The sequence below is a fragment of the Homarus americanus genome, unplaced genomic scaffold, assembly GCF_018991925.1.
Source record: "Homarus americanus isolate GMGI-L3 unplaced genomic scaffold, GMGI_Hamer_2.0 scaffold13041, whole genome shotgun sequence".
Classification (NCBI taxonomy): domain Eukaryota; kingdom Metazoa; phylum Arthropoda; class Malacostraca; order Decapoda; family Nephropidae; genus Homarus; species Homarus americanus.
Genome location: NW_024749663.1, coordinates 1,013,006 through 1,028,096, shown reverse-complemented (window position 1 = coordinate 1,028,096; position 15,091 = coordinate 1,013,006). Strand labels below are relative to the sequence as shown.

The window sequence follows — 15,091 nt, the reverse complement described above, 5'->3', positions numbered from 1 at the left end:
ATTTACTTCATTAAGAGTGTGTGTGTGTGTGTGTGTGTGTGTGTGTGTGTGTGTGTGTGTGTGTGTGTGTTGTCATTGAAAACCTAGGATACAATAGACAAAACTGACCCTACCACAGCAGGAGTTATATATTAAAAGAAAAAAGAAAACCAGAAGATCAACCTAACCTAACCTAACCCCCAGGTAACATTAAGGTGTTTAATCATCAGATGAAATAAACTAGGAGGGCTAATCCTCACGTGATCTAAGTTAATATATACAGTATATCAATTGTCTTCATAATTAAAAGCAAGAGCGAGTAAGGCACACTCAGTAAACTATCAAAAAGTATCTGTATGAAAGGGGCCGATGAATTTCAAAATGAACATTACGATTCCTGTTCTTATGGTAGGGTTGTCAAAATCCTTCGTCCGTTGTGTCAAATTGTCTAATATAAATTACAAGGATACATTTTTGACTGTGGGCGGAGTGGGTGGCGTGGTGGGTTACGTACTGATGAGAGAGGTTGCGGCGCGGGCTGATGGGAGAGCCTTCTGCCAGCCGCTCGAAGTGGGACATGGTGCCGTTGACGGAGCAGGTATCTACCCTCTTGCGTGGCGGGTCGGCTGACTCTGATCGGTACCGGTGGATGATCTCGTTCTCGTCCTCACACGCTGGTTTCCGTCTCTTTCGGTCCAACAGGAGGAAGTAGATGACCTTCTCTGTGTTGTGGCTGCAGGAGAGGGACACGTAATGACTGGGTGATCCATATACATAGCTAGATATTTATCCAGTAAAAATCATTATACAAGTTTACAATGATTCAACATATAAAGAGACAATGTAGGTATACAATATACATAAAGTGCAAATATACAAACGATTTATACATGGATAGTGCAGGACGTATAGATAATTATTTCCTTGTCACCTGTTAATTAAAGCACTAACAGGTATTCTTCCATATGTTTACCTGTAACCCCTACACATACTACACTCATTCTCTGTACCTCAAGCATGACGTAGAAACTACCCCCAGCACTACTACTACTACTACTACTACTACTACTACTACTACTACTACTACTACCTCACATTATTCAGCTGTATAACATGAAGATTAGTCAACTCAGTTTATTTCACCTCAAGATTAAACGCTAGGGGGGGGGGGTTAGGTTAGCATTAGGTTAGGTTAGGGTGGTTAATCTTAATGTCAAATAAACTCAGGAGAACTAATCTTCAGGTGATCCCTCCCCCAAAAATAATAATTATACCATTAATTATTTCACGTCACATTCCTTTCCTATTTAATTATCTTTATTACCTCATCTTTATCATTTTCTTTTGTTAATTTAATCAGAGTATTTGTATGGGTTTTATTTACACCATGAACTCTCGTCACTGGGTCATCAGGGCGGTAGGTTCTTGATCTTCAGACAGGAAACAAAAAAGCTATCAATGAAACAATAATTACCATGACCTAACGATGCTTTTCTCACCATGGGTCAAGGAGATCCAACATGACCTTATCCTTGTCCTTGAAGCAGCCGAGGGAGGCCATGTTCCGGATGACGTCGGGGTCGATGCTGTCCTTGGTGGGGATGATGTGGGTCTGTACCACCTCCATCATGGGCTTCTCCAACTCCAGCTCTCCCTTCCCTCCAGCGATCACCCACGGATGCTTGTTGATCTCCTCCAGCTAAGGCGGGAGGAGGAGAAGGAGAAGGAAGGTTGTTACATGATGACAGCTCACAAATATCACGGTAAAAACATACTCTACAGGATGGGGCGAGTGATATTATTATTAGTAGTAAGCAGAGGAACAGGATGGAGGCAAAACAAGTCGTTAACATTGTGTAGTGATGACAGTAGGAGTTGTAAATATATATATAAAAAAAACTAATAAAATGGGGAAGAAAAACAAAGGCTGAACAATAAAATAAAATTCTCCTCACTAGAGCACTATATAGGTGGGTTACTGAGCCTATTACGACGACGACAAAGGGAAGATGAAGCGATAAAACTAGTGGGAGGCTTGGCGTGTAGGCGTGGTGTGGAGGTGTGTGTGGGTGTGTATGTGGGTGTGTGTGTGTGTGTGGGGTGTGTGGGAGGGAGGTGTGGGGTGGGGTGGGTGTGTGTGTAGGGTGGAGGTGGGAGGTGAGGTGGGTGGGAGGCGGGAGTGTGTGTAGGCGTGGAGGTGGGTGGAGGTGTGGAGGTGGTGTGGAGGTGTGTAGGCGTGTGGGCGTGGTGTGGGTGTGGGTGGGCGGTGTAGGCGGGCGTGGCGGGAGGCGTGGGTGTGGAGGTGTGGCGTGTGTGGGCGTGGCGTGTGTAGGCGTGGCGTGGAGGCGGGCGTGGAGGCGTGGCGTGTGGAGGCGTGGCGGGAGGTGGCGTGGAGGCGTGGTGTGTGTAGGCGTGGCAGCCCTCACTACACCCGGAAAAGTACTTCTAGAATAATAAATTATGAAGCCAACTCTTTAACTTCGAAAACCCCCAAAACATTGTTTTATTCCAGAGTTTATTAATAAAACACAAAGTTATAAGAACGTTATCATAAAACCTAAACCAAACTATGAAAATAAACGAAATATATAACAGGAAAACCCAACAACAACACCAGCCCCCAAAACTAGTGTTATTCACCTCTTGACGGGGAGAAAAACTGCCTCCTTATACCCCAAGGAACACAAGAAATGGTGGGCGGCCGCAACACAATTTACACCCATCTGTTGCCTTCTATAGTATACTGTAAGTGGTTAGGCTGGGCGGTGTGTGTGTGTCCCAGGCCCACTGAGGACCTGTCATGTTGTAACCTACCGTCACACGACACTCACTTAAGCTGTAATAATTTTGTGTGTGTGTGTGTGTGTGTGTGTGTTATACAATACTCCGTTCATTGTTTCTAATTATATAACTTGATACATGTTATTCCTTTCGTTATAATAAAGCAAGATTGATGATTTATCTATGAAATTTCAAATAGTGCTAAGTTGCATTTGGTTAGGTTAGGTTAGGTTTGGGTTAAAGCGTTTAATACAACATAATTATGAAATAAACTGGGGGTGTCTAATCTTCAAGTGATCCGTTTGATTTCCTGATGAAAGTTATGCTGAAGGAAAACTGACAGTCATATAAAAATTTTCTTCTACCTGATAACAAATTTCTATGTTTCTATGTGTATCAGAAAAGTTACTTACAGTAGAACACTTTTTGTCTAACATCAATAAACTCACTTTAGTAATTAACACACTGAAGGTAATAAAAGAAATTCCACCCCAAACAAGGAAAAAAAAAACAAGTTAAATCGGTATTTCTAATCGGAACTAACCTGTTATCGGGAACTCCTTGCTGTAAAGAGGTCACTGATTCATAAACCAAACATAAAAACTATTTCGCGACGGCTGGGGAGGTAAACACACACACACACACACACACACACACACACCATCGTCACTCATCACCACCATTCCGGGAACTCACCTTGACGGCTCTGATAAACAACTCTATTATATCGAATCTATTCTTAAATTGACATTGTTAAAGTTCATCGATACAAACAACAACAAAATACAGTGATATAAAGTATCTCAAGAAACGACCAAACATCACATAGGTACTGTACACACAAACAGTATCTTCACGGTCCGATGAATTTAAAAATGAACACCTCGACTCCTGTTGTCTCGGTAGGGTTATCAAAATCCTTCGTCCGTTGTGTCATATTGTCTAACACAAAATCGTAAAGACAATTTTTTTTTCTGTGCGTCTGTACTTTTCTATAACTTTGTGCCATTGAGAAGTGAAGCTGATGTACAATTTATGTATTTAAACTGTGATAATGTGTTAATATATTCGCGAGAAGTAAAGTGTGTCAACGCTAAGGGAAGTTCACCAAAGCTCCTATCATTCTGGGACCACAAGGGCTGACTACAAGCTTCTTTGTTGTCTTCCACAGCGTCACCCTCCAGGACGAGTTAACAAGGTGAGTCTGGAGGTGAAGTGTGTCGAGTGTTTACAGTATAGACAACAACCACTATAGTCCTTACTCTCGCTTTCATAATTTACGGTAGGTTTCAACGCTCGACATAATTTATATAAGAATGTTTTTTACTATGAAACATTTGTGTGTGTGTGTGTGTGTGTGTGTGTGACTGAGCAGTTTTAAGAATCTGTGTGAAACCACGAACAATTGTGTTTATGTATATAATATAATTTTATTTTCAAGAAGAAGGATGAGGTGAGGTGAGGTGAGGTGAGGCGGAGGAAGTCAACTCTCACACAACAAGGTGATGGTCGGGGCACCTGAGGGTGATCCTAATCAAGGAAAAAGTGTGTTCAAAAGTTTTCATACAGGTGTGTGGACTGAAACTTGTGGGGGAACAGTTATGCAGAGAAGAACTCCAAAAAGCTGTAGTTCTGGAACAAATGAATTTTTGAAAGCAGAAGTTGTGTACTGAGAGAGGCGACACAAAAGCAAGGTACGGGTTGGAGCGACCTAGCCCGGCGGGGGAGGCACAATGGGGCTTAGTGCCTGGGAGCACCTGTGGTTATAGAAGAGGAGGAAAAAAGAATGCAACATCTCGACACAATTTTTATCAGGGAATCATACCTGTAACTGTGCTATTGTTAATTATTATACAAGTCACACCTGGTCCAGATAGGAGAACAGTACAGTATTTCATCCGCGACTGAACACAGAACTTTCATATATTATGGACGATGCCTCCCAAGTTAAATAATTCCGTGTTGCTTAGAGAATATTTAACTGAGAAACAAAAAGAGTTGGGAGAAAATGGCGCAAGTTGAGGAGTGCACTTTTTCAGAATGATTGGAGTCACCCCGTTTACCCCCCCACCCCTGCCTCGCCCCCTGCCTCCTGCGGTTGTGTCCACTTTCACGTCATCAACAATGGATCTTACTTCCTTAGTCTTAATCTGGAGTTCAGTTATCTCAAGAGCCTACCAGACCCCGGAGTGTGGAGGTGGACTAACATCATCTGGGAGTACAGCGGCGGAGTTGGAGGACAAAAATATCGAGAGAAGACTTTGGCCTCTTTGTCTGGAGATCTGATTCCAGGAAGCCATGAGGCAGGTTAAGAGGAGCTGAAGAATGTCTCGTGAAATTGGAGTGAAATGAGTTTAGTGTTGACCAGAAGCTTTTTGTTATTGTTGAGGTTGTTTAACTGTGGGGGTCGGTTGCTTGTTAAAGGAGACCGAGTTTCTGCAATTTTAGTTTGTATTTAGGTGTATGTATGTACGTATGTATGTACGTATGTATGTATGTACTCGTATATGTATGTATGTATGTACTGGTATGTACGTATGTAATTGCTGCACAGTAATCAGTTAGTATTGTTGATGTTAGAAAAGTGGAAAGACAATATAAAACGGCCAAACTAAAACTCTGGGGGGAGAGAGAGAGAGAGAGAGAGAAGTATAACATGATATCAACTCACCGTGAATCTCTTCTCAGGGTTCACCTCGATCATGCCCCTCAGCAGGTCCTGACAGTCTGGAGGGACGAAGTGAGGGATGTGGAACACGCCGCGCTTCACCTTCTCCAGTAGCTGCCGTAGGTTGTCGTCGTCGAAGGGCAGCGCTCCCACCAGCAGGGCGTACAGGATCACCACTATGGAGACTTATCGTAAACTATTCCTTTTTAAATCTTCGGCAACATGTTTAAGTGTGGGGAAATTATGGTAAGTGGAGGTTTTTAGCCTTTAGGGATATGTCCTGTTTGTAGCGTTGGGATATTATTGGAAGTGGATGGTGCAGGAAATACTGTAAATATTAAGTGTAGAAACAATTAACATTAAATAATAATAATAATAATAATAATAATAATAATAATAATAATAATAATAATAATAATAATAATAATCTCATTCACTCTTCTTTTGTTTGTGTTGTTTACATCAAGAGCCTACGAGCCTAATCCAAGATGGCGGGAGGACAACAAACCCTCACCCAGGAGAGAGAGCTTAGGCTGCCTCACACAACAGGAGAGACGCCTGCTAAGAGCTTGTCACTTCCACTTAACAAATTAGACTTTACAAATGGCTCCAGTACACGCCTCGTCACTTGGGTTACATCACGGACCATACACCAAAACACTGGACCACTTTGGATGACAACGATGGCGAATTTTTTTTATATATAATGGTAAGACTTGATTATAACCCAACACAATTTTAATCAATGTACCAGCGTGTGTGGAGAGAGAGAGAGAGAGAGAGAGAGAGAGAGAGAGAGAGAGAGCTGGACACACACACACACACACACACACACACACACACCACTATCAGAATACTGTCACATTTCTCTATATCATCTAGGTGGATTTAGGACATTTTGAATGTTCAGAATAGTTCACTAATGTCGTTTACTCAAATATCAATCAGCGCTCAGTTAGGTGAAAGAGAGAAGCTGATTATTCGCCTTTATAGTTAGATAATGTTAGAGAGCTGTTAGTGTTGAGACAGGGCACGGTGGGTGACGGATTAGTGATGGTGACGGTGGTGATGGTGGGTGACGGTAAGATGGGGTGGGTGACGGGTTATGAGATGAGTGGGTGACGGTAAGGTGATGGGTGGGTGATGCAGGTGACGGGTGGGTGACGGGTTAGTGATGAGGGGTGACGGTGGGTGATGGTGTGGGTGACGGCTGGTGACGGGGTGGGTGATGGGTGGGTGAGGGGGTTAATACGGTTATATAGCACAACTCACGCATTGCTTACTACTACTACAATAATAATCTTAATTTATTCTCTATGAACTTCTAATATAAAACACAAATATCATACACATCCTCCAGACAACAAGGGTATACCTGGAGAGGGGGGGGGGTTGGGAGGAGGTAGGAGGAGAGGAGAAGGAGGGGGGGTGGAGAGGGGTAGGAAGGGGAGGCTCACAGCTAATTGCAAAGACACTCACAAAAAAAAAACCACACAGAAAAAAAACTTAATTGAATTATATTTTTTAATTGCAATCCCACTTTTTTTTTTTATACTCTCTCGGGAAACTCAAACATACCGTCGGTGTGTTCGTCTGTCGTGATGTAAAAGACCAGGTTAATTACTACATCCAGGTAATATCTCCAGTATTATATCTAGTATCGTGAACAATTAATGTGCGGTAAGGTGTTGCTCTGAGTCATCGTCTGTTACCTGCGTGTACCTGTGTGTTCATTAGGATATAGGTATTAATTTGTAGGATGAACACACTCCGGACAAGCGTAGTGCGGGGAGCCACACGATGTCTCAAGCATAGACCCTTCAGGCTGGAGAGAGGCCATACCAAAGTCGGCAATCCTGATGCTGTTCTTCTCGTCCAGCAGAAGGTTCTCTGGCTTGAGGTCCCGGTGGCTGGCGAGACACACACACATATATATATACATAGTCAGTTATCAATTATCACAACAGTTGAATAATTAGAAATCTTACACAATAAATAACAGTTCAAAACACAGGAAGATGAGTTAGTGGACGACGTTTTAACCCGTTGGATCATTACAGGGAAGTAAATCATGTTGTAACAAAGTAAAACAAAAATGATTGAGAAATATACGATAATGTGTGAAACTTGTACGGTATTGGGTGACTTCCACGATACACACGAATTATAATAACAAATCAATGTCTGGAAACACCGATATGAGCGTTTATGAGAGATGATTAAGGTGAGTTTTGCCTGAGCACGTCTTGAGGTCTTGAGCTTCACTCTTACACTCAGCTGAGGATGCAAGTATCACCCCACACCTTGATCATCATGCTCAAGTGTCCTGCTGACCTGCAATACTTCTGCCATGTTTCCAAAGACTCGCGCGAGTTATGTGTATTGACAAGTCCGCTTCAAATCCCTCTGGTAATGATGAAAGAGGTGAGGTTAGTAACAATTGGATGACGAAGGCGGGGCTGGGGGAGACTGCGAGGGTTCTATCTATGGTTCACAACTGACGAGAGAATATGAGATGAACTTCACTTCTCTCATACGGCAGGAGACTGAGAGCTGACGGTGTGATGGCCACGAGAGTAATAGCATGTTAGTCAGTCGTTTAGGACCTGACTTATATACCTTTAGAATAATCTGGTTTTATGGACTGGTTGTCGTAGTAGAGGAGTAGAGAATGGATCAGGGGAGTGTTTTTACTCCTGTTTAAATATATCAATCTCTTTCTATCTCTCTTACGTATCGACAAGAACACCTTCAGTTATAATATATACTTCACTTCAACCCAACACTCCCAAACTAAGGTTACTAGCGTCACAAAGTGGTTCACCTGTTGTGTTTACTTCCCATCAGCGCCTCACCTTAATAACAGAGGAACCAGCAAGCTAATACTCCCTCCCACCAATAAAAAAAATACCTCCCCAAAGATCAGGGGCCTAAATTCCCGAGAACAAGTTGGGGAGAAAAATTAGGTGGGGTAGCTGTCTCAAGTCGAGGGAATTTACAGTTTTCGTTACTGGAATGGTGATGTTGGCCTTGTTCCAGCACGCAGCTCAGGGTGGCGGCGTCTGAGTCACTGCCAGCACCACACCACTCATGTGATGTGTGGCTGCCTTCATTAGCTGTGATGTGTGGCGGGGTTGCCTTCATCAGCTGTGTTGTGTGGTAGGGCTGTCTTCATGTTGTGATGTAGGGCTGCCTTCATCATCATCGGTATTATAACCACCATCATAATAATCACATTTTTTTATATAACTATCAAGACTGTCACCATTCACACAATCATATTCATCCCCTATTCTCCATCACCCACCCTCACCACCTGTCCCATCACCCCACCCTCACCACCTGTCCCCCCATCACCCACCCTCACCACCTGCCCCATCACCCACCCTCACCACCTGTCCCCCCCATCACCCACCCTCACCACCTGTCCCCCATCACCCACCCCTAACCACCAAGTTTCTACCTTTTCTCCATTTACAGACCAGTCAATCAGCTCTTGAAATTTTATAAGCATTACCACAACCCTCCTCTATCCCCCCCCCCTAAGCCTCGGGTCTCTTCTTCCTGACGCTGCCACATCTCTCAGTCTCCGAGTATCGTTGTATTCGTCGGTACTCAGAGATTACCTGAAGATTAGACACCCTGAAACTACCTTCCCTTCCTTCACAGTCCCTCCCTCCCTCCCAAACTCTCAATCCTTCCCTTCCTTCCCTCCTTTCACATTCCCTCAATCACACCCTCACCCCCTTCCCTTCACAGTCCTTCACTCACACACCCCTTCCCCCCTCCACCCTTCCCCTACACACACACCCCTTCCCCTCCACCCCCTTCCCCCTCTACCCCTTCCCCCCTCCACCTTCCCCCTCCACCCCCTTCCCCCTCCACACCCTTCCCCTACACACCCCTTCCCTCCTACACACCCCCTTCCCCCCTCCACACCCTTCCCCCTCCACACCCTCTTCCCCACCTCCACACCCCTTCCCCCTCCACACCCCCTTCCCCTCCACCCCTTCCCCCTACACACCCCTTCCCCCCTTCTTATCAAACCCCTCTATCCATTCCATCAACAACATATCATTAAGTGAATCTCAAGGCGACTCCACTTATCATCAACTCTATATTACTTAAGCCATCCTTACGAACGCCTGTGAGGTATGATCCAACGCCAGTGTGAGCTAAAAGGCTGGCGTCGGTGCGTTAATGGTGGTGGTGACTCCTCCTCCTCCTGGCAATCTGTCAATACTGCTCCTTCTTCTCTCCTCACTCTCCTCACCATTCACTTCGTTATCCTCATCACTTAATGTGCTATCGTTACCATTCATCTCCAGACAGACAGACAGACAGACAGACGGAAGGACTCACGCACGCACATTCTGGTTTTCATTAATTCCTAAAATTCTTTCAAATTGAAAAGTTGAGGAGAGGACATAAATAATTGCATCGTCATTCCTGTCTGTCTGTCTGTAGTCATGAGTCTCGCTGACACACGATAAAGTCTCTGGTTTGAATCCAATAGTCCCGAAGCTTAACCCTTTAGAGAGCTAAGTATCCCTAAGCGTCTTTATTCTGACTAACACCAGACGATTTTACTCAGTTGACGGGAGTTTCTTACATGATCTTTTGTACTGGAAAGAGCAAAACACTGATGACGTCATAATCACAATAATGTTAGTTAGTAATTAGATATTGGGGGATGAGGTTAGGTTAGGTTAAGCTAGCGTTAGGGTGGTTGACCTTTTGATAAAATAAGCTGGGGTGGAGATTCTTCAGGTGATCCCAGGAAAACATTGTCTGTTTAGTGTTACATCAACCGTCGAAAAACAGAATATATGTTCGTCAAATAATTTATCAAACATTTACGAAATATCGATAATTCATTACGTGTTTGACAAAATTTTTATATGTGATCTGCTTTTTAAAACAAGAATAATTTATACAACTTAGTGCAGCCCCTAGGGTATACAGTTGAGCGGGGCGGTACATAATATTTAGGGTATGCGAGTCCAATAACACGTCATGGACCCTCCCCGGGGCACGTGGTGATAACACTGGTACACGGATGTTAGGTACGTCACCGTGTCTGGTCTCGCGGGGGATGCGGCACCCTGCCAAGTTCTCCCAGCGCCTGGCAGCCTCCACACCTCACGAGTTCAGGTTTCCAATCTTGAGGAGTGAGAGTAGCCAGCCCTTAGCCATCGGAGTCTCCAGAGTTACGATGAGGGATCTTCCTGATTTAGGACGTAAGGGGTTATAAATTTAGGATGGAGGAGGTTTCCCAACTTTGGACCTAAGTGAGAATCCAGCTTTTGGGTATCAGATTATCCGGACTTAGGATCTGGGGTATTCCAGGTTTTGTAAGTAAGACCTTCCCGCGTCAGGGTGTCATAGCTTCCAGACTTAGGATGTGAGAGGCTGCGGACAAAGGATGTGGGAGGCTCTACACGCTCAACCAAGTTAGTATTTAGATCTCTGAAATGGGAGTTGCCAGACTTGGGACGTTAAAGTTGCCAGACTTGAGACGTAGTGTAGTGCACACTCTTCAGTCTCAGGTCTGGTGACGTGTGGGGGGTCACAAGTCAGCCTCAGTCATCATAAGTTACCAACGCTTTGATAACAAACTTTCCACAAACTGTGTTTCCAGATTATTGATAAAAAAAGTTTCTAGAAGTCAGTGAGTGAAGCACCGTGTTTTTAATACTGGAAAACTGTTCAAATCATAAGAGTTTTAAGACCTATCATGTGCAAGACTCAAGATGGTTAAGTTTTTGTTCCTGCAGAATGTCAAGCTCTTGGCAGTAAGAATATCCAGACGTCGGATAAGAAGAGTCTTCAGGTCTTTGTAGTGGAAAATATCAAACCTGAGGCACAAAGGTCTTCCAGCTTGAGATGTGTGAGTGGCAGTGCTGAGATGCACCACCGTCCAGGTCACAGGCGTGGACTTGTCACCTCTCAGACCTGGGAACCTTTAGCAGTATGATTTAAGAATTTCCTAAACTTCCTCTTTTGTAAATTCATTTTTTTTCTTTCACTGATGAGGGATGATGATAACTCCTGATGTATTTAAGCCTCAGTAAGCCTCACCACGTATATACTCAGTCAACAGTGTAGAATAAAATTGTGGGCATATGTGCCATCTTAGTGTGTGTCTGGCGCCACTGGGAGCGAGAGTCAACAATATGGGTCATATTTACTACACCATCAACTCTGTGGCTGTGGGGGGATGAAACGGCTGCTAGGGATTTTTTATTTTTTTAAAAATATATTCTTAAGTTGTGGACGGTCGGCGGGAGTGTGTTAGGGGGATAGCTAATGACCAGTGGCACACACACACACACACACACACACACACACACACACACACACACACACAGTACTCACCATATAGAATGACTATGACAAAAATCTAAGGCTGATATAATTTGTCTGAAGAATCTGCGCGCCTCCTTTGGCGTTAATCTGCCCTTCTTGACGAGGTAGTCGAAGAGCTCCCCACCAGAGACGTGTTCAAGCACCAGGTACCTGTAAGAACACGAGTTATTATTACCTGTTCTTCTGTTCTAGCATCACGTACCTGTAAGAACCCAATTACACTCCTTCAGTCCCCAAAACCTCCCACACCAGTACAGTATGTAAACAAGTGTCTTGGTTTATACTGGGAAACATTAAACAGTTATATAATAAAAATAAGAACAGTGTTAAGTTGCATTCACGGAGGTATAGTAACACTGGCAACATCTGGTATAAAATAATAACACTGGCAGTATCTGGTATAAAATGCTCCAATATGGTCGTTCTCTCAGCTCCACCATTTACAATAACAACCTTACCTTCCGAGCCACTGTGTGCAAAACAATAGCTTATATAATTTCCTTTTATTTTTTGTGTAGAATTTATCTAAGTTCATACATTTGCGTGGAGTTCCCAGGAGAGGTCTTACCCTTGTTTACACAACACCTTCAGTTCGTAATTTTAGTCAAAGTAGCTTTTAGTCCAGCCCGAAACACTCATAGAAGCAGTGAGAAACCCGGGAAGAGAGAGAGCGGTTGTGTTGGCTACAGCAGCGGCGGGGGACGAGATGCCCGGCACTCTGGTAGTCCTGGGGAATGCACGTCGACACAAACTACATTCTGAGAGTGTGTTGGGAGGGCGTTAATCCCAGCCTCGAGAACCTTCCAGATACTTACTGCAAATATGTAATGATCTTCTTGTTGGGGCGTGAGAAGAGGGGAGGAGGAGGAAGAAGAGAGGAGGAGGAGGAGGAAGAAAGTCTAGCAGTGTATCATGAGTGTGTACACGCCCTCCTGCGGTCTCTATTATTCCTCACATTACTAACGTCACCGTGAAGACCGCCGGGTATAAAGTAGGTAACTCACTTATTCAATTTGTTCGGCAGCGATGATTCATGGGAGGTCTGGGAGGCAGCGACTGTGGTGTAGAAGATGAAGGAGAGACACAAGAGGTATGGAGATAAGGAGAGACACAAGCACAATCGTAAGGAGATAATCGGACATCACAAATGGTTAAGCGAAGGCGTGTGTAGAGACAATGAAGAGAAGTATGAATAAGATACCGAGACACTAACGAATAAAGGAGATAGATAAAGCAGCTGTAGTGAGAGAAGGAGAGAAGGTGAAGAGAGAGATAACATTACGATGAGACACATGTTAGAGATGAGAAACACACAAGATTAAGGAATAAGTGGCGATGTTTTGATAGGGAGGAGGAGGAGGTGAGACGAGTTAAGAGGTGCTATGTATACAGTGTGGTGGATTACAGATGGTGTTAATCCCGAGGTTCCAACAGTGTATATGTCTCTCCTCTACGGCAGGTGTTAAGTAGGGAGTTAAGACGACGGGAGCACAGGTAAATTCCTTCCACAGGTGAGTGTTAAATACCCGACGTAGAGACTTTGGAAGTGTATTTACATCATTAACAGGCCAGCATATAACCTTACGAGGGTTACTTTCACAGCCAGGTACAGCCAGGTAAAGGGTCAGTCCCACAGCCAGGTACATCCAGGTAAGGGTTAGTTTCACAGCCAGGTACAGCCAGGTAAAGGTCAGTTTCACAGCCAGGTAGAGCCAGGTAAGGGGTCAGTCTCACAGCCAGGTAGAGCCAGGTAAGGGGTCAGTCTCACAGCCAGGTAGAGCCAGGTAAGGGGTCAGTCTCACAGCCAGGTAGAGCCAGGTAAGGGGTCAGTCTCACAGCCAGGTAGAGCCAGGTAGGCCCCCGTGTGTGGTCGATAATCTGTCCATTAATGAAGAGAGTTTAAACACAACAATCCTCTCAGGACGCTCAGGAAAAAACACTCAGCTCTTGTAAGAAGAATCTACACGCTACCATCACTATGTACACGCCACCATGCCCACGTACACGCCACCACGCCCACGTACACGCCACAACCACCATATCTACGATACCACCACTACCACGCCCACGTCCCAACCACCACGCCCAGGGACCACCAGCTTATTGACTCGGGAAAGTGAAGACAAGTTAAACGAGGCTGTTAAGAGTAGTAGTAGTAGTAGTAGTAGTAGTAGTAGTAGTAGTAGTAGTAGGTAGCTGACTCTGAACATCAAAATTCACTTAAGCTCACGGCAGCCCTCACTGACCACATAATAGCCCAGAATGCAACAGGGGAAGTGGACACCAGCGAAGTTAATAAGATCCGTAGATCCATTACAACAGATCGGCAGCACTGCCAAAATGACATGTTGCAGCAACTATTGCTGCAGGTTCCAGAAAATTTGACAAAAAAAGTAGCTATAGCGCAGGAGGTGGGCGCCTCGAACTGGTTAACTACGTTACCGATAAGGGCAAATGGTTTCAGCCTTAACAAACAAGAATTTACAGATGCCATTGCTCTAAGGTACGGTTGGCCAGTAGATGGTTTGCCCTCCCAATGCGTGTGTGGCTATTCCTATGATGGCGATCACGCCATGGTTTGCAAGAAGGGGGGCTTCATATGCATGAGGCATGACGAGGTAAGGGATCTCACAGCAAATATGTTGAAGGAAACCTGCCGGGACGTCATGGTAGAACCGACCCTCCTTCCACTGGATGGCGAGATCCTCCAACACAGGACTTCAAACACATCTAACGAAGCCCGTGTGGACGTCAGTGCTCGAGGATTCTGGACGCGGGGACAGCGAGCCTTCTTCGACATCAGGATTTTTGATCCCATGGCCGTTTGTCACCGTAACCTAGCTCTCGATGCTGCACATAGGAGGAACGAGAACGACAAGAGAAGGGCATATGGGGAGAGAATTCAAAATGTCGATCAAGGCAGCTTCACTCCGCTAGTGTTCACAACCTCTGGTGGGATGGGCCCAAGCGCAAGATGTTTCTACGCCAGACTCGCGGAGCTGATCTCCGAACAGAAGCAGCAGCCCAGAAGTTATGTCACAGCCTGGATGAGATGTCGACTGTCCTTCTCTCTCCTTCGGTCGGCTTTGCTCTGCCTCAGGGGAACGAGAGCTTCTGCCCCTACTCCGTCAACTGCTGCAGATATCGACTATGAGGCTACAGTCACCGAATGCCGCATCGATCTGCGGCTCAACTAATTTAACACAGATAGGATAGTTGCTTATGTATTAGGATATTTAATATTAAGGTAAATAAATGGTGGCGAAGGTGTGGCTATTGGGGGAGGCTGGAGGC

The 15,091-nt window shown here is 44.8% G+C and overlaps 1 protein-coding gene across 1 annotated transcript in view; it reads right to left on the bottom strand.

Annotated features, from left to right (window-relative positions):
• LOC121853707 (serine/threonine-protein kinase BRSK2-like) overlaps positions 1–15,091 on the bottom strand; it is a 226,800-nt gene that overhangs the window by 9,327 nt on the left and 202,382 nt on the right. The window contains 6 exon segments of the mRNA XM_042348044.1: positions 494–712; positions 1,479–1,678; positions 5,432–5,613; positions 6,266–6,273; positions 7,141–7,338; positions 11,807–11,947. Of these exon segments, the coding sequence (XP_042203978.1) occupies positions 494–712; positions 1,479–1,678; positions 5,432–5,613; positions 6,266–6,273; positions 7,141–7,338; positions 11,807–11,947 (948 nt within the window).